Source organism: Cucurbita pepo, chromosome LG10 (genome assembly GCF_002806865.2).
Source record: "Cucurbita pepo subsp. pepo cultivar mu-cu-16 chromosome LG10, ASM280686v2, whole genome shotgun sequence".
Taxonomy (NCBI): domain Eukaryota; kingdom Viridiplantae; phylum Streptophyta; class Magnoliopsida; order Cucurbitales; family Cucurbitaceae; genus Cucurbita; species Cucurbita pepo.
The window spans coordinates 5,124,121-5,148,547 of NC_036647.1; the positions used below are offsets into that span (position 1 = coordinate 5,124,121).

A 24,427-nucleotide genomic window follows, 5' to 3' on the forward strand; every position below is an offset into this window, starting at 1 on the left:
ATATACCTTTTTGGTCCGTAAATTTTGAGTACAGTTTTTATTTTTACCCCTAGATCCATAAGGATCAGTCATTCTAAATCTTCATCATCAGATTTGTTCTTAGATCCAGTAATCAATCATTGTTTTAAGCATTCCAACACTGAGGTATTCAATAGCTTGGGAAACTTTGAGCAAGAATATTATCTGAGATCCATAGATCAGGCCAAACCCACTCTTTTACCAATCCCAATAATAACAGTTGTATTATTCTTCATGAAGTCCTTGAGACTTAAAAGTTGAATTCAATAGAAAATAAAAAAGGAAAAGAAAATACAATTAAGTGGCGGACTTGATCATTTGAGACATCATTATTTACTGGTAAAGAAGATGAATTCTATGAAGAAGAAAATAACCACTTAGAGATGTGAGCAACCAAGGTACCTCAAGAAAAACTGCTAAAGAGAATCAAATTTTGACTGGCGGCTCCAAGTCGGAAATGCCTTCTTCCTTATTAGATAGTGTTGATGTACTTTCAGAAAGGCTGTCCATGCCATGCTGCTAATTTCCAAAATGCCATGAAAAGAGAAACCCACAAATATGCAAATACATGGGCACTGGCCGGGCATGAGTAAACACTAAACAGCATTTGATGAGCATTTGGATGGTTGGAGCTCCAACACAAGCTAAAGATAGGAGCATTTGATGAGCATTTGTTTAAACAAAGTTTAGATGATTGTGATAAAGGCTTTTAGACAAATTTTGGGAGCATAAAAAATTCTGAATTCAATAAAATAACTTCGGGTTTGCCTTATCAGTAAGATGGTTCGATCAATCAGGTACAGGTCTAATAGAAAACCATTGAAACTGTTGCGACAATTTTACATGGTGAATGTCTCATTTACTGTTTCTATCAGTTTTTGGATTCTCTTGTTAAGCTTGATTGCCACAAAAAGTTGAATGTCATGTCCGTTCATGGTTGAAGCATTCTGCAGTTATAAAATCTCTCCTACTTTTTTTATGCTTTTATGAAAGGAGAATCTAACTAAACTAACATCAGCCTACATGAAAGTTATAACAAACATTCTTAATGTAACAACCCAAACCCAAACCCAAGCTCACCGTAGCGCTACACTGTTCTCTTTGGGCTGTTCCTTTCAGGCTTGCTCTCAAGATTTCTAAAATGTATTTGCTAGGGAGAGGTTTGTTCTCTTTGGGCTTTTCCTTTTAGGCTTCCTCTTAAGGTTTTTAAAATGCATCTGCTAGGGAGAGGTTCCTACGTGTTAAAATATCATCACTAGCCCAATAGAGTTAAGCCCAACCATTGTATGAGTGACTGTATTTATCATCCCAAGAAATCCCATGCAATACAAAGTAGTTTCTACAAGAATTTTTGTAAATTTCTTCTCGATTGGTCTTAATAAAGTGTGCTTCTCGATTCGTCTTAATAAAGTGTGCGAGTATTTCCCACAGAGAGTTGTGTTCAACACTACGCACTTATAAAGAATGTTTCATTCTCCTCCCGAATCGATATGGGATCTCACAATCCACCCCCGAACGATTGGTCTTAATAAAGTGTGCGAGTGTTTCCCATAGTGAGTTGTGTTCAACACTACGCACTTATAAAGAATGTTTCATTCTCCTCCCCAATCAATGTAGGATCTCACAATCCACCCCCCTTCGGGGCCCAGCGTCCTTACTGGCACTCGTTCTCTTCTCTAATTGATGTAGGACCCCCTAATCCACCCCCCTTCGGGGCCCAACGTCCTTGCTGGCACACTACCTCGTGTCCACCCCCCTTCAAGACTCAGCATCCTTGCTGGCGCACCGCCTCGTGTCCACCCTCTTTCAAGACTCAGCATCCTTGCTGGCGCACCGCCTCGTGTCCACCCTCCTTCGGTGCTCAGCCTCCTAGATGGCACACCGCCTTGTGTCCACCCCCTTCGGGTTTCAGCTTCCTCACTGGCACATCGTCCGGTGTCTAGTTCTAATACCATTTGTAACGCCCCAAACTCACCGCTAGCAGATATTGTCTCTTTTGGCTTTCTCTTTCGTGCTTCCCCTCAAAGTTTTTAAAACGTGTCTGCTAGGGTGCAAGGGAGAAGCTTTTACACTCTTATAAAGAATATTTCAGCTAGGGAGAGGTTTCTATACTCTTATAAACTCCGTTTCATTCTCCTCCCCAACCGATGTGGGATCTCACACTTAGTAACGAAATTGTAGAGTAAATAGATAGAACTAAAAGAGTTACTAAGCTAGTGCATTATACAAGACATTTAAAGGGGATATGAAAATAAAGTATTTCTCAGTCATCTCAAAAACTACACATGTAAACAGGATATGCTCAAGAATGTATAACATACGTACTTTGAAAAGTAGCATCTACCTCAGCTAACCAGCCTATGAGACAATGATCAGCCAAAAAACTCATCATGGTGGCCTTTCCAGTTCACTGCAGCAATTCTACTCCAGAGTCAAATTGGAAATTTCCCCTTCAGCCAAAATGATAGCCACACTGAAATGACTCCTAGGAACTGTCTCCTACGGCCTCTCCAGCTCGGAGACAGCCGTCTTAAACTCAGCCCGCTAACGCATCTCATATATCTGGCGTTCGCGGCACAGCCAAGCCTTAAGCAGCTGCTTATCTTTCTTGGATCTACGCCCATTCGAATCAGGGTTGTAGCCTAAGAAGCGATCGGAATTCGATTGGGAAAGTAAGAGAGGTGGTTTGAACCAGCCAGAGACTGAGAGAGAGAATAATGGCGAACGAAGTGGGCTCGGAATTGCAAGAGGAATTGGGAGAATCGACATTTATTTGCGGGAACTTTGGAGCTGAAGAAATGAAGTGGCAATAATGGTTTTCACAGCCGCAGTGATGAAGAAACGGTGGAGGAAGAGTCGCCGTTGAGATATTCACAGTTGCAGTGATGGCGGCAACGGGTGGCGGGTAGGATTTTATGGGCCCTATGGACGTCTTCGATACCATAGTACTGAAAAGCCCGTAATGCAAAGGGGCCAATGGGCTTTTACTATTTTGATAATATTTTTTAAATTAAAAATAATAATTTTTTAAAAAAATTATTATTAAAATATCATTTAATCCTCATTCTATTTTTATTTTTATGTTTATGTTTTTAAAAATTAACTTTGCTTCATTATAATTTTTTTTAATCTGTTTTTCTAATTCATATTCGAATTCTATCGGTTCCAAAAAAAAAAAAAAATAAATAAATAAACAAATTTGATTTATTATCGTTTTAAAATTTTATTAAAATTTAATGACAAGTTTATTTCTAATAAATAAAATAAAATAATTCAGCTTAAACAGGTTTAAATTTTAATTTATATAAAATAAGTCACTGTCAGATTTAAGAAATGGTTGAATCATGAGTTAAAATGGAAGAGAGAAGAAATCAAAGAGAGATACTGTAAAGTATAAATAAACGGAGTTTCATTCCTTCACTATAATTTAAACAAAATAAAAATAAAAAAAGTCCCAGAATATTTGATATGAACTAAGAAACATCAATCATACAATATATTTCAATAAATGTGTGAAGAAAATATTGTTAAAATTATCAAAAAGATATTTCAATTCATATCACATCGAATAAGAAAGTTTCATGCTATAAATTTTGGGTGGATTATAATTTAGAGTAATTGTATTTCATTCATGTATTTTAAGATTTTTTATTTACTTTAAGTTACAATTACATAATAGTTAATTATGGCCAGAATGTTAAACCCTTAGGATGTCTTTCATAGTTTCATTTTGAGGATATATAAAGCCTAACGAAATTTGAAAAATACAGTAGAAGGAGCCTTTGTGCTTTCTTTGGCCAATGACTAAGTTTCTTTGTAATTCTACGTAGTTTAGGTTGCATGTATAATCATTCAAGCTCGACATGATCAATCTTACTTGTGAAGTGATTCAAATCTCAAACAAGTGTTCTTGCGTTGAGATATTTGATCAACAAGAATCATTCAAGCTATACTGATCGATCTTACTTGTGGAGTGATTCGAATCTCAAACAATGTTCTTGCCTTGAGATATTCGATCAACAACGTAATCCGAATCTTACTCCCATTGTAGTGAGTCTTCATCGTATCATTATAACATTTTAAGAAATAGTTTTTATTTAAGAATAAATTAGATATTATTAATAGTTTACAAGTATTTTTTTAGATTTTTTTTATCAATTTAATCTAAAAAAAAAAAAAAGAAAAAAACTATGGCACACAGGTCAATAAATCAAGGTTTTCGCGGCAAAAATAATTAAATATGATATTTTTTGCAATAAAATAAAATGAAAAAAAATTGGTTACGGAAACAATTTCTAATATGAATATAAAATTTTATAAGATCGGGGCTGTCTCCTTTCTTAGATTGTTGAAAATCTGCACTATAGTACAGCTCATAATATCAATCCATTAATACTGGAATAATTTTTTTGTCAAATTTTGAAAAATAAAATTATTCATATATTAATTTAAAAAAAAAAATACAAAAGGAAAACATGTTGGTTCCATTATAGTGGACAATGAATGAGCAATGTGGTTTGTTTATTATAAAATAATTAATATTTTTTTGGTTAAATAATTATGAACATTATTATAAATATAAAACTTATACATAAATGATATTATGTTCCCTCAATTGCAATCTTAATTCTATATCTTATATTTTCAGCATCACACCACACGTGTATACCCCCAAATTTTCCTGCTTTTCCCCAAACAGTGCCCATTAATTTTATTAATTAAAAATCGACCCCTGCTTCTCCGACGAACTTTCCTTTCCGCCCACCGCCCACCGCCCACTCCAATGTCGGATCCAGAAGCCCTATTTATTTCCGATCTCCCAAACTCTGTAAATCGCACCTCCAAAATTATGCCTCCATTTCTATTCCTTCTCTTCATCTTCGCCAATGCTCTTCTTGGTTCTGTCGCTGTCGGAGCCGCTCCATCACCGACCGCGGCCGAACCACCTTCCGGCAGAAAGCTCGGGAAGCACCACAGTACGGCGGTTGTTTTTTCGAGTCCGTCTGAAGCACCGCGACGTGAAAAGAAAGTCTCGACGGCGAACGACGGTGGTACGGGGAATGAGATTGAATTGGAAAATCATGAGCATCATAAGTCGATAGATAAGTCTGTCGCCGGCGGTGGCGTGATATTGGGCGGACTCGCCACCACGTTTTTGGTGGCGATTGTATGTTACATTAGAGCTACGAGGCGACAGAGTGAAGTTAGCCTCTGAGACGACATGTCGTACGAGTTGTTTGTTGGTAATTGCATTTTTTTTTTTTTTTTAAAGGAGGTTGCAATTGTAATTAATTATAAAGATATAAAAGTGAAAGGATTAAATATAATGTATTGTTCTCTTTATTTTGGTGGAATTTGATTGGTGAATTGCACCAAATAAAACAATATTGGAAATTGCTAATTAAGTGTTAACTTATTTGTGTTAGACGAACACGACTCTCCACAATGGTATGATATTGTCTACTTTGAGTAGCCCAAAATGCCTCATACCAATGGAGAGAATATTATTTGTTTGCCCACGTGGGACTTTCATCATCCAACAGCTCTCCTCGAACAAAGCACGTCTTCCCTTAATCGAGACTCGACTTCTTTGGAGTCTTAGTCATTTTTAACTGCTTTCGTACCTTCAAGGAGGCTTGACTCATTTTTCTTTTTGGAGTCATTTGTTCGACGTTTGAGGATTTACCAATGCCTTCATACATTCGAGGAGGCTTGACTCCTTTTTCTTTTTGGAGTGCTTTGTTGGACATTTGAGGATTTACCAATCTATTGGCACGACTAAGTTTAGGACATAGCTCTGATACCATGTTAGACGAACACGACTCTCCACAATGATGTGATATTGTCCACTTTGAGCATAAGCTCTCATGACTTTGCTTTGGACTTCTCTAACGAGAGAATATTCTTTGTTTATAAACCCTTGATGAGACTTTCATCATCCAACCGTTGAACTAAAAATAAATAAATTACTATCCGTTAAATCCCTAATTTAGTCTTCAAAAGTCAATTTAATGTCTAATTATACATTTAATTTTCAACTTTGGACCCTATAAATTTTGTAAATCTTTTTAAAAATATGATTTGAAGACCAATTAAAATTTACACTTTTAAATATATTATAACCTTTTAAAAATTTTAAGACATTTATCCTTTTATTTTTGTTCCATTGTAATTTTTATTTTTAAGATATAATAATTTTGATTTCTAAATTGTCAGAAAAATTTTATTTAAACTCTAAATGTTAAAAATTTTCATTTTGATTTTTGCTATATTATTTTGTGAGTTACATTTCGTTTATTGTATTGTTTTATTTTATTTTCTTCAATAATTTTAATAACATGTTTCCAAGTTATTTTAAAATATTTATTTTCTCGTGCTTCAAACTTGAAAGTCTCTCTGAACNAAAATAAAAAATGAAAAAAAGAAAAAGAAAAAGAAAAAGAAAAAATGAAACAATCAATGATCTCCACAATGGTATGATGTTGTTCATTTTGAGTATAAGCTCTCATGGTTTTGCTTTGGGTTTCCCTAAAATGTCTCATATCAATGAAGATAGTATTCCTTGATTATAAACCCACAATTATTTTCTAAATTAGTCGATGTGGAACTTTCATCCAATACCTCCTATCGAACAAATTACGTCTCCCCTTAATCGAGGCTCAACTCATTTTCTTTTGGAGTTCTTAGTCATTTTTTACTATGCCTTCGAGGCAGGAGGCTCGACTCCTCTTTTCGAGTCTTAATCATTTTTTTACTATGGCTTCGAGGCTCATAATACTTTTGTTCGACAGTTAAGGATTTTATTGATGTGACTAAATTTAGGGCATGACTCTGGTATGTTAAAAATCACTTATCTCCATTAGTATGAGACCTTTTGGGGAAACCCAAAGCAAAGTCATGAGAACTTATGCTTGTGGACAACATCTATACCATTGTGGAGATTCCTTATTCCTAACATTTTGATTTTAAATTATTAAATATATGTTTATAGTAATTTTTTACCATTAAAAAAATGTTAGTTTAATATTTTCAAAATTACTGTTAACTAATATATATAACATTAATCATTAAGTAGAACAACAAGGGGATGTAGCTCAGATGGTAGAGCGCTCGCTTAGCATGCGAGAGGTACGGGGATCGATACCCCGCATCTCCAATATTTTGGCTATTATATCAATTTATTTCGGTATTAAACAAATGGTACTTATTTCCGAGTAATATTCAAACATGTGGGCGTGCCGGAGTGGTTATCGGGCATGACTAGAAATCATGTGGGCTCTGCCCGCGCAGGTTCGAATCCTGCCGCTCACGTTTTTGTCATTTTTATTTTGTTTTCCTATTTCAATCACCATTTTGTTTGGTTCATTTTTTGAGTTGTTATATAAAGTTTTGCTGGGTACATATGGGAAGAATTTGATGATAATCCTTATAGAAAATGAATGTACTTACTCATTTATGGATTAATTTGGTTCTTAAAATAGTTTTAGTTTCAATTGCTTTTCTTATGTGCATTTTTAGTTTATTCCTTTTGATAACAATTCAACCTCTAATTAANAAAAAAAAAAAAAAAAAAAAAAAAAAAAAAAAAATCCATTAAATCCACCTTGGTGCACACTTGTAAACTAGAGTTTTACATCAACTTTTATTCTTTATATACGGATACGGGCAACTCATAAGTCTGATCACTTTACCAATTTAGTCTGCAAATTTAAGGGGATGTAGCTCAAATGATAAAGTGCTCGCTTAGCATACGAAAGGCATGGGGAATGATACTCCGCATCTCTATTTTGTTATATTTTGTTATATTTTGTTGCATCTAGTTATATTTTAGACCTAAATGAATTATTGCAAATTTTAATCTATAGCTGACATGCGAGAGACATGAGGATTGATACCCTCCATTTCTATATTATTACATATAGTTATATTTTTGGACTTGATTAAATAGACGGAAGACTATAAAAAGAAATCATAATGAATTATTACAAATTTTAGTGTATAAATTCAAGGAGACGTAGATGAAATGGTAGAGCGCTAGGCACCCTAGAAAAAGTTAAATAAATGGTCGTAAAATTTAGTCTATAAATTTAAATTAATCCCAAAATATTTAATTTTGTATCATTAATATGTTTGAAGATTGTAGTGATGTATTAAATAAAAATATTATTTTCATTAATATTTCAATTTAATTTAATAATTCAATAATCTAAAGATTTATTAAATATAAATTGGATAAAAAAGAAATTAACAATAATAAGTCATTAAAAAGTTTTCTTGCTACGAAAGTCATTTTGATGACAGCACTAGTAGACGCTCCTTGCATAGAGAGCCACCAAATCTTGCTCTCTCTCTCTGGGTCTTGCTCCGTCGGAATTGAATTGGTGAAGAACCAAGAATCTACAAAGCAATACAAAAATGGTGAATGAGCAATCGGTTATGGCCGTCATCAGGGCAACTAGGCCTACCTTTCGCAATGACAACGACAAGGTCGCCTTTGCGGTTCACGCCATATTTCTCGCCTCCGGCTGCGTGCTCACTGCCACCGGACCTCCTGCTTTTACTGACGCCGCCTTTTCTTCTCCCTCAAAGGGTATCACTTCTTTCTTGTTTATTGAAAAATTAAAAATTCTTCCCATATTTAGTATTTCTGAGTCTTGGATTGGGGTTTAGATGAAATTAGTATCGAGGGCTGGAACGAATTAGAGGATGAGTACGCATACGTTTACGCAAATCTTGAAAAGGATTCTAACTGGAAGAAAGTGATAGTGAAGTGCCTGGTGATGAACGGGAAATTGCTTATTGATGCCTTGACTGATGAGAATTCCGAGCCGCTCCATCTTGAAATTGAGTACGCTTTCCCAGATATCATATATATATATATGTGTATTGGCAAATTAGTACGTTGTCCTGTTTCGGTATTGAGTGTTTTTTTGTTCCTATTGTTCTTTTAGCGTTGAAGACATCGTCAATCCGAATGGGGGAAGTAACTATTCAACGCAGTACAGAAATTTGGATACTCTGGTGAAACGCTTGGGCTCGGGAATATTCTCAAAATTGGGTGGTTATTCGAAAGCCACGACAAGTAATCCAGCAAGGTAGTGATTAGATCAGTAATCAACACGTACGGTTATTTTAATTCTTCATTTTTCCTGATGTTATTGAGACGATTACTCTCTTTTGTGATTCTTATTTCTTGGCGTGTTATAAATATGAATCGAAATTATGTCTCTGGTAATCGTTCTTTAATCTGGTTCTTGGCGGTCTACATGCTTTTTGCAGGGCTGAGAGTGAGAGTAGTGAAAGATCATCTGTAGTTGTAAATAAGCCTACTTCTGGAATTCCTGAGCTTCCTGGTCCACTGCTCGATCCTTCCGGGTCTTTCTCTTTATCCACACTTGCGCAACCACAAAATGTCATGACATAATTTGAGAAATATGTTGGGTCTTGACTTGAGTTCTTAACTATTGTATGCTACCATGATTTTACGTTTGTGTTGGGTGCTATTATCACTGTCTCCAACATTCAGATTTGCTAGTTTTTAAGTTTCTAACAGTAATTTGAATGCATTTTCTTTATGATATCTTGTTTTCCCCTTTATGGTTAGATCAAGAAGATAATGGTTTATATGCTTTGTGCTTTGATTGATTTGATACCCAGTTCCTCTTAGTGGTTTATAGGCTTTGATTGATTTGACACAAGAAGATAATGGTTTCCTTTGAGAGAGATTGTAATAGTCTTACTTAACGTGCAGGAATTGTTTTTGCTGAATTATTGTGACGGTCAAATATTTAATGGCAAGCATTTTGTGCCTTCGTCCAATCCTTAATTGTATCAATTTAGGAATTTTCGAAGGTTCCATGTTTACAAATAATTTATCTATGAACCTGTATCCCATGAGTGAGTGAGTGAGTTGACATAGTCTGAATGTGGCTGTTTTTGCTTTTCTCTTAGAGTTGTAATTCCTCCTATTAATCCCTTTGGTGGTGGCGATCTTTTTCCTGGACCTGGTGCTGGAATGTACCCTGCTGGGTAATTTATTTAAGTTTGTCGATCATTTGTGTACGTATGTGTAACAGTCCAAGCCTACCGCTAGTCGATATTGTTTTTTTTTTGCATTCCCTCAAGGTTTTTAAAATGTGTTTGTGAGAGGTCTCCACAATCTTAAAAAGAATGTTTGTTCCCCTCTCCAATCGCTGTGGGATCTCACAATCCAATCCCCTTCGAGGCTCAGCATTCTCGTTGGCACTTTATACTCTCTCTAATTGATGTGGGATCTCACATCGATTGAAGAGGGGAATGAAACATTTTTTATAAAGGGGTGGAAACTTCTCCCTAGCAGACGTGTTTTAAAAACCTTGAGGGAAAACTCGAAAAGAAAAATACAACGAGAACAATATTTGCCAATGATAGACTTTGACTATCATAGTACGATTGTCATCGGCGCAAAATATCATGTTAATTTTGTTTTTATGTTTTTTTTTTCCAATTGATTACAGAGGTGGTTTAAGCGGCGATGGGAGCATGCTTTTAGGTTGGTGAATTGTTAAGTCTTCTAGTACTAGATTGAAAATAAGCGTAATTTCACTATTTTATCATGCAGGACCTAATGACCCGCGATGGTTAGGAGTTGGTAGAGGACCTGGATTTGAAGGCGGGCAGCCGTGAGTCAATTAGCTCTCTCTCTCACTCATATAGACACACACAAACACTCACCTTTGCATTATGACTGCTGCTAATTCCAAGTATCTTGAAACAGGGGTGTTCCTCCAGGTGCTCGTTTTGATCCATATGGTCCACCTGGTGTTCCTGGTTTTGAACCCTTTCGGTTTGTTAGGTATATGGAATTTTCCTTACCGTGCCATAGCATATTGGGGCGGGGGCTCTCTCTTTGAATCATTAATTTCTATCAGCGTTTATCATTTGCTGAATGCCTGCTTTGACAACGACTAAATTCAAACCATGTATCTTGGCATGCTAAATTAGGATATGTTCATAGAAACAACTTGTTTCTGAATACATGTTGTATGGAGCGGCAGAGTAATGAATTAACTGGGATGCTTCTTCTTCTTCTTCTTCTTCTTCTTCTTCTTCTTCTTCTTCTTCTTCTTCCCTTTGTTACAGAAATCCTGGGAGACCTGGAGGGGGAACTCATCCGGACCTGGAGCATTTTGGAGACGGTTCAGATTTCATATAGTCCGCCATAGTTATAAAGCTCTGAAAGTTGTTGAAAGTTACTTTTTTCTTCTGTTTTAGGTGGCCAGTAATGACTGTACGTACGGTGAATATAGGAATGGTGTTTACTGAATTTTACACGTGTCAAAAAACATTTTAACTTCAAACTTTTACACCCATATAAATAATAATGTATGTATTTTACCTATTATATTATTCTCTTGCTATATTTAGTTATTTATAAATACATATTTGTACACAAAATATATATATTAGCTGCATTTTTTTTTCATGATTTAGTTGCGGAAACCTAGTGTGGCATTTGTTATTATTTTTATTAAAAATAATAGTTTCCTAATTATTAAATAAAAAAATGTTTTAATTTTTTCTATAATCATTGAATAAAAGGTATAATATTTTTGGTTTATAAACTATCCAGTATTTCATTTGAAGTCTAGATATAAAAAATTGTCATTTAAACTTTCCTATATTATTTTGTCAATCTTAATAAACATTTGTTGCAAGGAGCGAGGTGTGCATTTATTTTATTTTATTTTATTTTATTTTCTTGCACAAATCTAAATTAAGGGCATGATTAAAAGTGATATTCAAATTTATTTTGTTCCACAACTTTACGTTCAAAATCGCTTTTAAAATCAAATTTTGAAATCAATCAATTTTTTTATTTTGAATTATTAAATATTTATTTATAGGTGAAATATATAAATCAATTTTATACATATCACATAGAAAAAAACAAGAAAATAAATTATATTTTATTTAATTATATATATCTTATTTTTACCAGCCAATATCAGTCGGGGATGTAGCTCAGATGGTAGAGCGCTCGCTTAGCATGCGAGAGGTACGGGGATCGATACCCCGCATCTCCAATATTTTGGCTATTATATCAATTTATTTTGGTATTAAACAAATTCTATTTATTTCCGAATATTCTTCAATCATGTGGGCGTGCCGGAGTGGTTATCGGGCATGACTAGAAATCATGTGGGCTCTGCCCGCGCAGGTTCGAATCCTGCCGCTCACGTTTTTGTCATTTTTATTTTGTTTTCCTCTTTTCAATTATTCCATTAATTGGTATAAACTGAACTTCATTTTTGGGATTCTAAGCTGTTTTTTAAATACATCATCTCAATATTCTAAGCTATTTTTCAAACACTTCATCTGAAATATTAATAAACTGAAATACAATCAGCCATAATTTTCTTAATTTTAATTATCATTTTGTTTGGTTCATTTTTGGGCTTATTGAATATTTATTGGGCATCTGATTATACTCTTTGGTTTTTTTTTTTAATTAATTTCTTTAGTCCGTTAAACTATTTAATTAAATTTTTTATATGTTTTGTATTTAGCAAATTTATACACCCAAAAATTCACTTGGCCATTTAATATTTAATTATTGCCTCTAAAATTTGATATCTACTACCACAATTGTTATTTTATTGTACCAATTCGATTAAAATGACACATAATATATAATTTAATATTTAATCATTTTTTTTTCACGTTGAGATTTGAATAAAATTACCGTACTTTCTATACTTAGCCCGTCATAAGCCTAGACACCTTTCAATTTTTAAACCATAGTTGCATGTTTGAATGTTCGAGTAAATAAATTAACTTGCTTTGAATTGTTAAATCTTGGGTACATAATTACTCTAGTTCCTCTTATTAATCTCACATGTGGTCATTAATAGAGTCTAAAACTTAAACTTACTTCTTAATATTAAAATGGTATGATTTGAAAATTTACGTTTGAAAATTTACGATTGCAAATTTACATAAGAATATTACTCCGTCTTAATTAAGAACTAGAGACCAAAAATAATAAAAACATTCGAACAATTAAAGCCTAGAGTAAAAATTGATGAAACAAAAAAATCAATTGATTTTGACCCAAAAAAAAATTTATGTAAGATGGATGTGACGATACTCAAAGAAACTTTAAACTAAATAATATTGTTTCAACAACAGTACCTGAAGGGGATGTAGCTCAGATGGTAGAGCGCTCGCTTAGCATGCGAGAGGTACGGGGATCGATACCCCGCATCTCCAACTTTTTGGTTATTTAAATTTGTTTTTATATTTAAGAAATTGTTTTATTTCCGAATATTCTTCAACATGTGGGCGTGCCGGAGTGGTTATCGGGCATGACTAGAAATCATGTGGGCTTTGCCCGCGCAGGTTCGAATCCTGCCGCTCACGCTTTTTTGCTTTTTCCTCGTTATTTTTCCTTTTTCGCCGCGCACGTTCTCTTTGAAAGACTGAAATTCAATTATTCATTTTTATTTTTAATCTGGGGACGAGTAATATATTTGCAAGAAATTTTACTTCATCTTTCTCAATTAATTATTTAAATTTTATTTTTTAGTTTTCATAACCTTTCAACTTAAGAAAGATACCAATTATATCTTTATAATTATAAATAAAAAAGAAGCAAGAAATTAAAATATTCGTATTCCTTATTCTTTCCCACATCAATATTAGAATGTTCACCGCCAAGAACCTGACTTTGATACCACCTATAATACCAAAGACCACCGTTAGCTGATATTGTCTGCTTTAGCATGTTACATATCGTCGTTAGCCTCACAATTTTTAAAATGCATTTGTTAGGAAAAAGTTTTCACACGGTTATAAGTAATATTTCATTTCCCTCTCCAACCGATACAGGATCTCTCACACCATTAGTTTAACTCCTCGATAAATATTTACTGGTAAGGGTTACACTTTGTGAGTACCCTATGATTAGTGTTTCACATCCGGAGTTGAAATCGATGTTTCCAGCAAAAACTCAACATCAGTCCGACGAAACAATGTAGCGGCAAAGATAGGCGGCGACAACTTCCTTCACGTGCAAACAATGAGAAATGGATGCAGTTGGGCATGCGAGAAGAGCTTGTCGTTGATGGTAGTGTAGGAGGGCGACAATGGTGGATTGTGTTGGGTGACATGATGGTCTAGGTTGGAGCAAAAACATGCACACAACCGTTTATGGAAAATAGGTATAAACATGTTTTAAATGTCTAAATCGATTCAATTAAAAAGTTTAGAATTTAAATCGATAAGTTAAATGGAAATTCGTGAAACTAGAAAGATAATAATAATATATATGCTATTAAAGATAAGATGATTGAGTGTTGTTTTCTGTCACCCTGTTGGCGTCCCATGAAGAATAGACAATTTGAATGTTAGAAATGGCATCCCATCTTTTATTGCCCAAAATAAGAAATGGATCTCTTACGCTTTTCTTTTATGGAAACCATTTCTATAGATATGGAAATAAATTCAAGTTGCCCAACCTTTTCATTTAATACCAATAGATTTCGTTCTATTAAGATTTTTCTTCTTAGGACTTATCTAAAATTTTAAAACGCGTCTATGTTGAGGATTATTGGGAGTGAGTCCCACCGTGAGTTCTAAAAGTGATTAAAGTGTCGAACAAAGGGTGTACTTTGTTCAAGGGCTCCAGAGAAAGGAGTTGAGCCTCGATTAAGGGGAGGCTATTTGAGAGCTCCATAAGCCTCAGGGGATGCTTATAGTGTACTTTGCTCGATGAGAGGATTGTTGAGGATAATTGAGACTAAGTCCTACATTGGTTAATTTAGTAGAAGATCATAGATTTACGAGTGAGGAATATTATCTTCATTGGTTTGGTATGAGGCTTTTTTGGGAAGCCCAAAGCAAAGTGATGAGAGCTTATGCTCAAAGTGGACAATATCATAACACTGTAGAGAGTCGTGATTCCTAATAGTATACTAGGAAAAGAGTTCTACATCTTACAAAATGTTGGTTTTAATGGCAAGAGTTAAGTTTATTGCTGACAAATATTGTTCTCTTTCTACATCTTACATCTTACATCTTACAAAATGTTGTTTCGGTTCCATTTCCAATGGATGTGAGCTCTCACATTAATTAATTTCAATATTCCAATTCCAACATTTTACATTTTACATTTTACATTTTATCTTGAAGAATATATTGTCATGATAATGTTTGTTTTATTATTAAGATAACTATGCTCACATTTATGGTTATGTATAACTTATATAATAATTTTCTAAAGCAACTTTTTATATTTGTTATTTGTTGTTGGAAATTTTGGATATAAACGACAAGTCTTNAAAAAAAAAAAAAAAAAAAAAAAAAAAAAAAAAAAAAAAAAAAAAAAAAAAAAAAAAAAAAAAAACAATAAAATCATCTCGTGAGCGTCTCAAGACGTAACTTAAAATATAATCAAGTTTTCAAAAAAGAGGGACCTAGCCCTTGTCATTGGCCTTAGCCGAGGAGGTCGATGACAAGGGCTAGGTCGAGCTATAAGACCTACTTCTTGTAGAACCCCTATCCAAGGCGCCATCAGTTGACATGCTTTCCTTCTCTATTCAAATTAGGGAGGAAAACGAAGAAATTCTAGATCTAACTCCTATAAATATATTGTTTTAACCGGGTGAAAAGAAGCTAAATTTCATTCCCTAAAATTGACTTCTACTATGATATAGACTATGATATGGTCCATTGTAAGGTTAGAATTAGATTACTTTCTTCCATAATTAAAGTCTCTTTCTACAAAATTTGGATCAACTAACAGATAAGACCAGAATTAGATTAACCGATTTCTTCCATAATTAAAGTCTCTTTCTACAAAATTTGGATCAAGACCAGAATTAGATTAACCGATTTCTTCCATAATTAAAGTCTCTTTCTACAAAATTTGGATTAACTAACAGATAAGACCAGAATTAGATTAACCGATCATATAGAAGCAAGAATTGCTTAGATTTCTTGAAACTTAGAAATGACAAAATTGATGCTTGGATTTCTAAGGGAAACGTCTCAGTTTGAGATCTCAATTTCATTCATCCATCAATCTCATTTTACATAACATATTGTGGGTATTTATAGTCTCCATTATTTATTCATCACATTTTTACATAACATATTTTGGGTATTTAAGTCTCCGTGATTTATTAATGACAACATTGATGCTCGAATTTCTATAGTCACCGTTATTTATTCATCATATTTTTACATAACATATTATGGGTATTTATAGTCTCCGTGATTTATTAATGACAAAATTGATGCTCGAATTTCTAAGGGAAACGTCTCAATGTGAGATCTCGACTTCATTTATCCACTAATCTCATTTTTACGTAACATATTATGGGTATTTATAGTCTCTGTGATTTGTTTCCGATCCTCTTTAATCTCCACAAAACGAAGTAAAATTATAATATATTTCAACACATGGACGTGATAGATTCGAACTCAGTTCCCATTTGGAATACCATCATTCTTATCCTTGTTCCGAATATTATTTGTTTATTTTTTTTAAAGAATTTTTATAAACGTCTTGTTTAGAATATGATAGAAGTATGAGAAAGGGTTTGAATTTTTGAAAAATATTTTGNAAAAAAAAAAAAAAAAAAAAAAAAAGGAAATTTTGAGCACATGGTTTGTGCAGAAAGAAGGTATCTGTGGAGGAAAGGTGGCAAGGGAAGCGGGTGAACGTCAGGCACATACCAACCCATGCGGCGGCCCTCTGCGGCAAAGCCCCAACGCCCACGCGGTGCGGGGCCTCCCCTGTCGCCATCTTCTAATAACTCTCATTTCAATCCCACTTGGATTAGTGTAATTCAAATCATATCCTTTTCACCAACATTTCATTTGAATCCCATTTGGTTTAATCCTTTCAACTTCTACTCTCTTCAACTCCAACTTTACTCCATCTCTTTCACATGATATGGGCCTTAGCCAAGAGGGAAGTTAATGACCTCCACAACATGCAAAGATAATCCGTGAACTAGGGGCGAGAAATCCTTGTTTGAAAATGAACGAGGGCGTGTCACAGAAATTTCTCCTACCTAAACGGGATTCGAGATTATATATTCCCTATTCCTGTCCGTCATTTGTAACAGTCCAAGCCCATTGGTAATAGATGTTTTGGCCCGCTACATATCAACCTTTTTGAGGGATGATTCGTCATTTCTCCAACCGATATGAGATCTCACAATTTACCCCCTTGTGTGCCAGCATCGTCCCTAGCAGCTATTGTCCACTTTAAAACATCATTCTAAAAATGTTTTGTTCCTCTCTCCAACAGAAGTGGAATCTCATAATTCTCCTACTCTGATTTTGTATATATTTGTCTCTTTAATTATTTTCGTACAAAAATATAATATGTTGTAATATTAAAATTAAATTTTTTGGAGATGAGATTTAACGTTAAATCTATTTAATTTATTGAATTTAAAAATATAAAACAAAATCTAAATTAGATTTGAGATAGAATTAAAAGATAGATAGGTTGGAAAATAAATATATATATTTTTTCTTTTGGTAGAAATTAGATTTCAATAACAATTAAATAAAGAATAATTGTTTCAACTAACAAAACGACGCATTTTCTTTTCATTTTATAATTCAACCACTATTATTAAATTCATCTTTTCAATATAAAAATTAAAGAAACAAAAGGGCAAAAAGGTAAAAAACAGCTTTTTATGAAAAATAAAATAAAATCATTTGAGATTAAGCTATAAATTTCTTTTTGTCGTTATCCATTGTCGGATAAATCGTGGCAGCAAATGATTGGCAGTTATTGAGTGTCCCACAAAGAGGACTTACTACTCCACGTGTCATTTATCCAATCAATTCATTTGACAGCTTGAAAGTCGAGAGGAAAAGAAAAAAAAAAGAAAAAAAAAAAAAAGAAATTTAGAGAGAGAGCGAGAGATCGAGGCAAATGAGAAATTCGCAGAGATTTTGAGAGAATCTGTGTTTTTCCATTTTTACGGTCTTCCTTTCCTTATAAATTTGTGGGGGAAGTGGCGGTTTCTTCATCGTTTCAATTCTGCGTTCCAGCATTCCCCTGTTCTTCCCCTGTTCTTCCCCCTTCCCTTCTCTTCTCCTCTGTTTTTCCCCCATTTCCATTGCAATCTTCTTCTCTCCATTAAAGGGTTTCACCCGGAGAGGGGTTTGATTGAAGGGCTACTCCGTTTTTCACTGATTAGGATCAAAATGGAAGGAAAGAAGCATGTGGGTGCCGAGTCCGAGTCCGAGTCCTCTTCTTCTCGCACTACTGACCCGTTTGGTTCCAAACACAGCTCCTATTCTTCCACCACTGGGATTTTTGGCTCTATATTTGCTCCTTCTTCCAAGGTATGTACCACTCTCCCATTCATTCTCATAAGGGTTTTGTTTCTATTCTTCGTTTTTCTCCATGGATTGCGATTCTGCTTGTTCTTATTCAGGTGTTAGGGAGAGACTCTCTGCTCTCTCAGGCCAAAGAGGGAGAGAGGCATTCTGTGAATGGGCCATGGATCCCCAACGCTGAAGCTCAAGGTTTGTGTTTCGTTTTAGTGTCTTTAATTTCTTAAGTTTGAAATGATTTCAAGTGTTCTGAAAAGAATTGAGAATGAAATCTCCTGAAGAGCTATTCATAACCAAGGCTTCATACTTGCAATATCCAATGATTCTGAGCCAGTTTCTGATTGCTTACACATGAACTTTGTTCTGAAAATTGCTTGATAATATTCTGTTCAAAAGATAGTTATTGAGATGTATATGCAGATGATAGTGGTAGTCATAGACAAAAGGAGAGACAGGAGAAGAAGGATAAAGACATGAGTGCCATTTATCAGGAACAAGGAGCTCAACCATGTCATCTTAGCTCATCAATCTATTATGGTGGCCAAGACGTTTATGCTCATCCTCAGAATTCCCACTATTCCGAGGTGAACTCTGTGGTGAATGTATTAAACACATCACTTTGTAGCTTTATATCTTTCATCACATGAACATAATTCATTGCCTACTTTCAGATTTAACCAATTTCGTATCGTTTCTCATTCGTTTTTTTCGTTCATATGATCTGCTTTGACTTATTCTGGTGATATGTTTCAGTTCAAGGAGGGGGGAGAAGATGATTCTGGGAGTGCTTCAAGAGGAAATTGGTGGCAAGGTATGTGACATAGAGAAAGATGTTGAAACTTATCTTTCATTCAAATACTCATATTTTGTTACCATTCCTTGTTTCAGGGTCTCTCTATTACTAGACCACCAAACTCCACAAGCTCTCCTTAGAATTTCAAAGTTAGTTCGAGTATCTTATATCAGTTTCTTATCGAGCTTTCGTTCAAATTTGATTCGATCGATATCTTCACGAAGCTAAGATGGTGTGATTGGTTTGTATATCAGGTTAATATGCAGGTACATAGGATCATAGAGCTGAAGAACTACTTCTACTTCAACTCTTATTGTATGAAGGTAGACGCGAGCGAGATCGTTGTGAGAAAAAGCTGGTTGTCGTTCTCCAGCCGAAACAACAGAATCTCTTTTAAGTGAATTATTAATAGTTATAAGCATCTTTCTCAATTTTACTGTAAAGAATGCTGCTACTGCTGGCTGCTTCTGTTTGTTGTTGTTGTTTAAACCTCCATAAAGGAGATCTGGGTTGCTGTTTGTTTGTTAGTATCACATTGGAAACTGAATCGAAATCTTGAATATACATATATCTTTCTCAGAATGAACATGGGAAAAATCTCCGGTTTTCTTTCCTTTTATTCCTTGGAAAGCCAAACAAGGCTCAAGTTATCCGAGTTAAGGATATCTTGACACAGTTGTATGGTCGAATCTATCAGATCCTACATCGGTTGAAAAGAGAACGAAGCATCCTTTATAAGGGTTTGGAAATCTCTTCCTAGCAGACAACTTTTAAACCTCGAGAATAAACTCGATAGGAAAAGCTAAAAAAAAAGACAGATGATGGGATGGGGACAGACAGAGATTCTGCTGCCATAATTGTTGGAAGTGTTTGATGTTACTTTTGGTTCTGTTCTGTCCAGACCACTCATACTTCAGACAGTAAATAATGTGAAACCAACATCATCAATGAATCTTACGTTAATTTTTTATTACCTTTTTGTTTCATAGTAAACATGGGTTAGTCAAGAAGGAGATAGATGAAGCATTTGATTCCTCATATTGACAGTCATTCACACTTCATCAACACAAATACACCTCAATCTGAAGAGAAATATACATCTTCTTATGCCTACAAAATGAAATGCAGAAAAGTGATAATTCAAGTGGAAAAAAACATACAGCCATCAATCTTAGCTTCCTCAAAACCATCCTTGGATTTCACTCGTCCGCAACCGATCCCTGTCTGGGTGAGCTTGCTACTCCTCCCCGGTACTGAGTGTCGAGTTTTGAGTTTGTGAACGACTCGGGTTTTTCGATTTTATTGCTGAATTCTTTTCCTCCTCTCGCTTCAACACTAAGATAGTCGGTTAAAACCTTTTTTACTCCAAACCCGCGCTGGGGAATCTTGGTGCCGGGAATGAGCGGCGACCTTTCTCCCTTAGCAGGGCTGGCTGATTGTGCAGGTGAAAAGCTTGGAGTGGCAAAGGGTGTTTTATATGGAGTTCCAGAAACGGGCACTGAAAAATGCAATGGGCTGTTCTTGTGAGAAATCACACCAAGTTTAGATATAGATGATGAGAGTTGATCCGAATGCTTTGTGAGATCATCCACGTAAAGCAAATCATCGATACGTGCAACGACGTTGAATGCTAGACTCTCTAAAACTCGAGAGTAGCTCTCTAAGATGGATTTCCCGACATCCTAAATTACAAAAACAAGTGTTATCTACTCAAGTTACTATGGGTTAACTGATATGAAAGCTTACAGAATTGCAGTAGGGACAGACCTTATTGTACTGGATCTTGCTCATATCCAGGGTTGTCTGTGGAAGACCAGGAAACCGTTGCTTCAAGCAAAGTAGTAGAGTCTCTGCTCTCTCTGCAAGCAACTCCCGTTTTTCGGAGTCGACCATCAGCTCCTTGACCATTTCCCACGACGATTTCGAACTTTGTTTGGTCGAGTTCGTGGCAGGTTTTGAGTTTGTTTTTCTCCGCCATACATAGAACGAAGCCTCAACCCGGTTAGCAATCTCTATAGCTTGATGTTCAGAAGACATTTCAAGGCAATCAAGCAAACATTCAGGAGAGAACTGGTCCGACGAAATATATCGATATATAAGATCACCCAAACAAGCTCTTCCATTCTGTAATCAAGTAGGATTATAAATAAGCAAATCATACTGCTTTCGATATCAGAATCATAGCCGTTTTCGCATTTCATACCTTCGGTAAGGCTTCAAGATATGGTTCAGGAATTTCAAGATCAGCCAGAGTCGTACTGTTAATCGCCATTGCAGCTTTTAGTATCTGGTTTGTGCTCTCGCGCTTGTGTTGCAATTGCCTTCTTGAGTCTTCACGGAGACCATCGGGAGGGACTCGAGGAACAGGAAGCCACCATTTTCCTTCTTGACGCTGTAGTGCTCTTTTGAGAGAGGACGACCCATCAGTCTCATGGGCCAGTATCCCTTGATCAACATACCAGAACTCACAATCTTCAAAACTATCTAATATTTCCTGCAAAAAGAGTGTTTTGCAAAATTTAGAACAGATCTCACAGTTCATGGTATTGGAACACAAGCTAGTGAGTGTTGAGAATCATACAAGAAGCATGTTGTCCAATTTTCTAAGAGCAGGAAGATTAACATAGAGATCCGAGCGTGGTCTGCACGCCATAACCTGCAAGATCATAAGAAACCATCAGAAAATTGATGCAAGCATTTAAATTGTAAATTGTAACGATCCAAGCCCACCACTAACATATATTGTTCTCTTTGAGCTTTCCCTTTCGGGTTTCTCCTCAAGGTTTTTAAAACGCGTCTGCTAGGGAGAATGTTTCGTTCTCCTCTCCAACCAATGTGGGATCTAACATAAATTCTCTCGGTTTCACATTCTTACGATGGTATTGAACAAAAAATCCAACTCTAATAGTGAATCCAAACGAGATTTGAAGTTCTAAGTACCTCGAGCTTGCTTCCATCAGGAAACGTTTGCCAAGTAGGCGTTAGTTCGACAATGTGATCACTAACACAAAGAAGCCAATCCATCTCCCTTCTCCACATCACTTTCTTCTCTGATGGAAGAGGCTCTAATCTCCATAGTTGCCCAAACAGAGTGGCTATGACAAGGGGAAGGGGCATCAATATTAGACACACTGGAAGCATAGCAGTTAAGGCAATGAGTGAGACAGAGACAGAGACAAAGACAAAGCATACCACAAAGATTGGTAATGGCATTAGATATAGCCAATGCTGTACAAACCCCATTTCCACAGCCTGACATATCTTCTCCAAGCAGCAGTTTTGAAAATCTTTCCTTCATCATTTCAATCTCTATAACCCCATAAACCACAAACAAATCAACACAGTTTTCAACAAGAAACCCCATAAAGAAAAGAGGGTCTAAATTACCTGATGATGAGGACACTTTCTTCTCCAGCTTCCTATTATCAGCACCATTAGCTCTGATGCAATCGGGTCCCTCAGCAAATCGAGTGGACCAACTCAATGGAGAAAGGGAAGATGACTCCTCAGAACCACTGTGACTGTGCTCCTCCTCCTCAAGCCCTGTGGTTTCTGATGTAAGAAAATCAGAGCTGGAACTACTCTCACGCCCATGTTCTTCAATCAAATGGCCAAGCGTCTCATTTTCAGGCACAATGTGGCCAATGCTTAAGCCTTTTCCACTCACACTCTCTTCCATTACAATTTCCCCTCCTCAATCACAACCATAGCACAAAAACAGAGCAACCCACTTCGATTCCACCCACTCGAACCCCAAAACCAAGCTCTAAACACAAACTTCAAAGGAGATTCCAGCACCCAGAAAGCTAAATCAAAGAAAATGGGGCCACGATTCCGCGAAAAATGGGGTGGGTTTCGTTAGATATAAGCAGAACCCAAAAGGTTTGATCCCAAATCAAGCATGCCCAAGATAATGAAAAGGGTATGAATGTATAAACGGTTGAATCAAATAAAGAAAGGAAAGAGGTCGGTGAATTGAAACAGAGGTGGAAGTCATGATTAGTGTGAGTGGATCAAACACATGAAGTGAGAGAGGAGAAGGGGAGGCGCTGTCCGCCATTGATATTTATGAGAGCTGGACAAAGCATCCATGGTCCCAAGACTTTAAGCAGACACTAAGATGGCGGTGACCCTGTGTGTGTCTGAAGGCTGTAGCTTTGCCTTGCCTTCCTTAAACGAGGGTTCTTGAATCATACATGTTGTATAGCCATTAAAATAACCTTTGGGGTTTCAAAATTATAATAAAATAACTTTCATCGCCTCCAGTTTTACAATTTCCCTTATTATTCCCTTTCTTCCAACTCTAATTTAAATTTTTCTTTAAAAATATTTATCAACTTTCAAAAACAACCTTAATATCCTCAAATTTTTTGAAAAAAAAAAATTAGAAAGTTTGAAGATGATCTACAAGATGTTAGAGAGACGATTTTTATCTATATATTGACGTTAACAATTTCTTAATTCTTTTTTATAAATGTTAAGGATGTTAATTCTCCGTTTAAAATAAAAAAGTTAAAGAAGATAAAGTTAATAAAATGAAAATGATATTTAGAAAACTGAAAAATGAAGAAAAGAATATATAGTTAAAATCTAAAATATAAAGCAACCAAATGATTTGGCATTTGGTAAGTACTCTACATATGAAGCAAACCCTAAAAAGAGTAAAAAAACAAAGAAACAAAATTTAAAAAGAAGTGGTGGTTGTAGTTGAAATATGGAACCCTAGTTTTGGTTGCTTTAATTTGGTACCTACTCCTTTTTCTTTTATCTTTCCTTACAAGATTTGTTTGGCTTAACTCGATCTACCCGACCCAATCACCAAATTTAAAGTCTTATCATTTCGATTAATCTAACGACTTTTAAATCTAACATATAACATAAACGTCCTGTTGGGCCAACTCAATTTGTGATATCTGTTCCTAGTAGACGCATTTTAAAACTTTGAGGAAAAATTCGAATGGAAAAATACAATATTTACTAGTGGTGAGCTTGAGCCATTACAAATGAAATTAGTACCAAACTCCGAGTCGTGTGTCAGCGAGGACGTTGGCCTCCAAAAGGGAGTGAACTGTGAGATCCTATATTCATTGAAGAGAGGAACGAAACCTTTCTTAAAACTATGATGGAAAGTCTAAAAATGACAAATTTTGTTACACAATTGATAAAAATTAATTGATGCACATAAGCTATTAAATGTTCATTAGCTCCGTGTTTAATTAACTATATATATATATATAAATAAGTCAAAATTTTAAATTTTAAATTTTA

The 24,427-nt window shown here is 35.2% G+C and overlaps 3 protein-coding genes and 6 non-coding genes across 13 annotated transcripts; 8 read left to right on the top strand and 1 right to left on the bottom strand.

Moving 5' to 3' along the window:
- Nucleotides 1-7,101: 7,101 nt before the first annotated feature.
- Nucleotides 7,102-7,174, top strand: TRNAA-AGC. The gene has a single exon. It is a non-coding gene; the product is annotated as a tRNA-Ala (tRNA).
- A 73-nt stretch (nucleotides 7,175-7,247) lies between these two features.
- Nucleotides 7,248-7,329, top strand: TRNAS-AGA. Its single transcript has one exon. It is a non-coding gene; the product is annotated as a tRNA-Ser (tRNA).
- Nucleotides 7,330-8,304: 975 nt separating this feature from the next.
- LOC111804528 (probable proteasome inhibitor) lies at nucleotides 8,305-11,385 on the top strand. Of its 4 annotated transcripts, XM_023689369.1 has the most exons (9): nucleotides 8,306-8,608; nucleotides 8,689-8,866; nucleotides 8,970-9,113; nucleotides 9,298-9,393; nucleotides 9,970-10,047; nucleotides 10,515-10,549; nucleotides 10,619-10,679; nucleotides 10,775-10,852; nucleotides 11,140-11,385. In XM_023689369.1, the coding sequence occupies exons 1-9, from the start codon at nucleotides 8,434-8,436 to the stop codon at nucleotides 11,210-11,212; spliced, it is 918 nt and encodes a 305-aa protein (XP_023545137.1). In that variant the 5' UTR covers nucleotides 8,306-8,433; the 3' UTR covers nucleotides 11,213-11,385. The 4 variants fall into 4 exon arrangements, with proteins under 4 accessions (XP_023545139.1, XP_023545140.1, XP_023545137.1 ...); XM_023689371.1 differs by lacking the exon at nucleotides 9,298-9,393 and having other exon boundaries at nucleotides 8,305-8,608; XM_023689370.1 differs by lacking the exon at nucleotides 9,970-10,047.
- Nucleotides 11,386-12,010: 625 nt separating this feature from the next.
- On the top strand, nucleotides 12,011-12,083 carry TRNAA-AGC. Its single transcript has one exon. It is a non-coding gene; the product is annotated as a tRNA-Ala (tRNA).
- A 73-nt stretch (nucleotides 12,084-12,156) lies between these two features.
- On the top strand, nucleotides 12,157-12,238 carry TRNAS-AGA. Its single transcript has one exon. It is a non-coding gene; the product is annotated as a tRNA-Ser (tRNA).
- Nucleotides 12,239-13,196: 958 nt separating this feature from the next.
- Nucleotides 13,197-13,269, top strand: TRNAA-AGC. The gene has a single exon. It is a non-coding gene; the product is annotated as a tRNA-Ala (tRNA).
- A 68-nt stretch (nucleotides 13,270-13,337) lies between these two features.
- TRNAS-AGA lies at nucleotides 13,338-13,419 on the top strand. Its single transcript has one exon. It is a non-coding gene; the product is annotated as a tRNA-Ser (tRNA).
- Nucleotides 13,420-17,936: 4,517 nt separating this feature from the next.
- Nucleotides 17,937-19,741, top strand: LOC111804019. 2 transcript variants are annotated; one of them, XM_023688668.1, is made up of 6 exons: nucleotides 17,937-18,375; nucleotides 18,468-18,558; nucleotides 18,787-18,950; nucleotides 19,120-19,177; nucleotides 19,255-19,308; nucleotides 19,414-19,741. In XM_023688668.1, exons 1-5 carry the CDS (start codon nucleotides 18,235-18,237, stop codon nucleotides 19,269-19,271), a joined length of 471 nt encoding a protein of 156 aa, XP_023544436.1. In that variant the 5' UTR covers nucleotides 17,937-18,234; the 3' UTR covers nucleotides 19,272-19,308; nucleotides 19,414-19,741. The 2 variants fall into 2 exon arrangements, with proteins under 2 accessions (XP_023544436.1, XP_023544437.1); XM_023688669.1 differs by having other exon boundaries at nucleotides 19,426-19,741.
- Nucleotides 19,742-20,358: 617 nt separating this feature from the next.
- Nucleotides 20,359-22,838, bottom strand: LOC111804457 (rop guanine nucleotide exchange factor 7-like). Its single transcript, XM_023689263.1, has 7 exons — nucleotides 22,547-22,838; nucleotides 22,352-22,468; nucleotides 22,100-22,254; nucleotides 21,741-21,815; nucleotides 21,363-21,653; nucleotides 20,927-21,283; nucleotides 20,359-20,841 (listed from the first exon to the last, which is right to left on the bottom strand). Exons 1-7 carry the CDS (start codon nucleotides 22,836-22,838, stop codon nucleotides 20,359-20,361), a joined length of 1,770 nt encoding a protein of 589 aa, XP_023545031.1.
- Nucleotides 22,839-24,427: the final 1,589 nt, after the last annotated feature.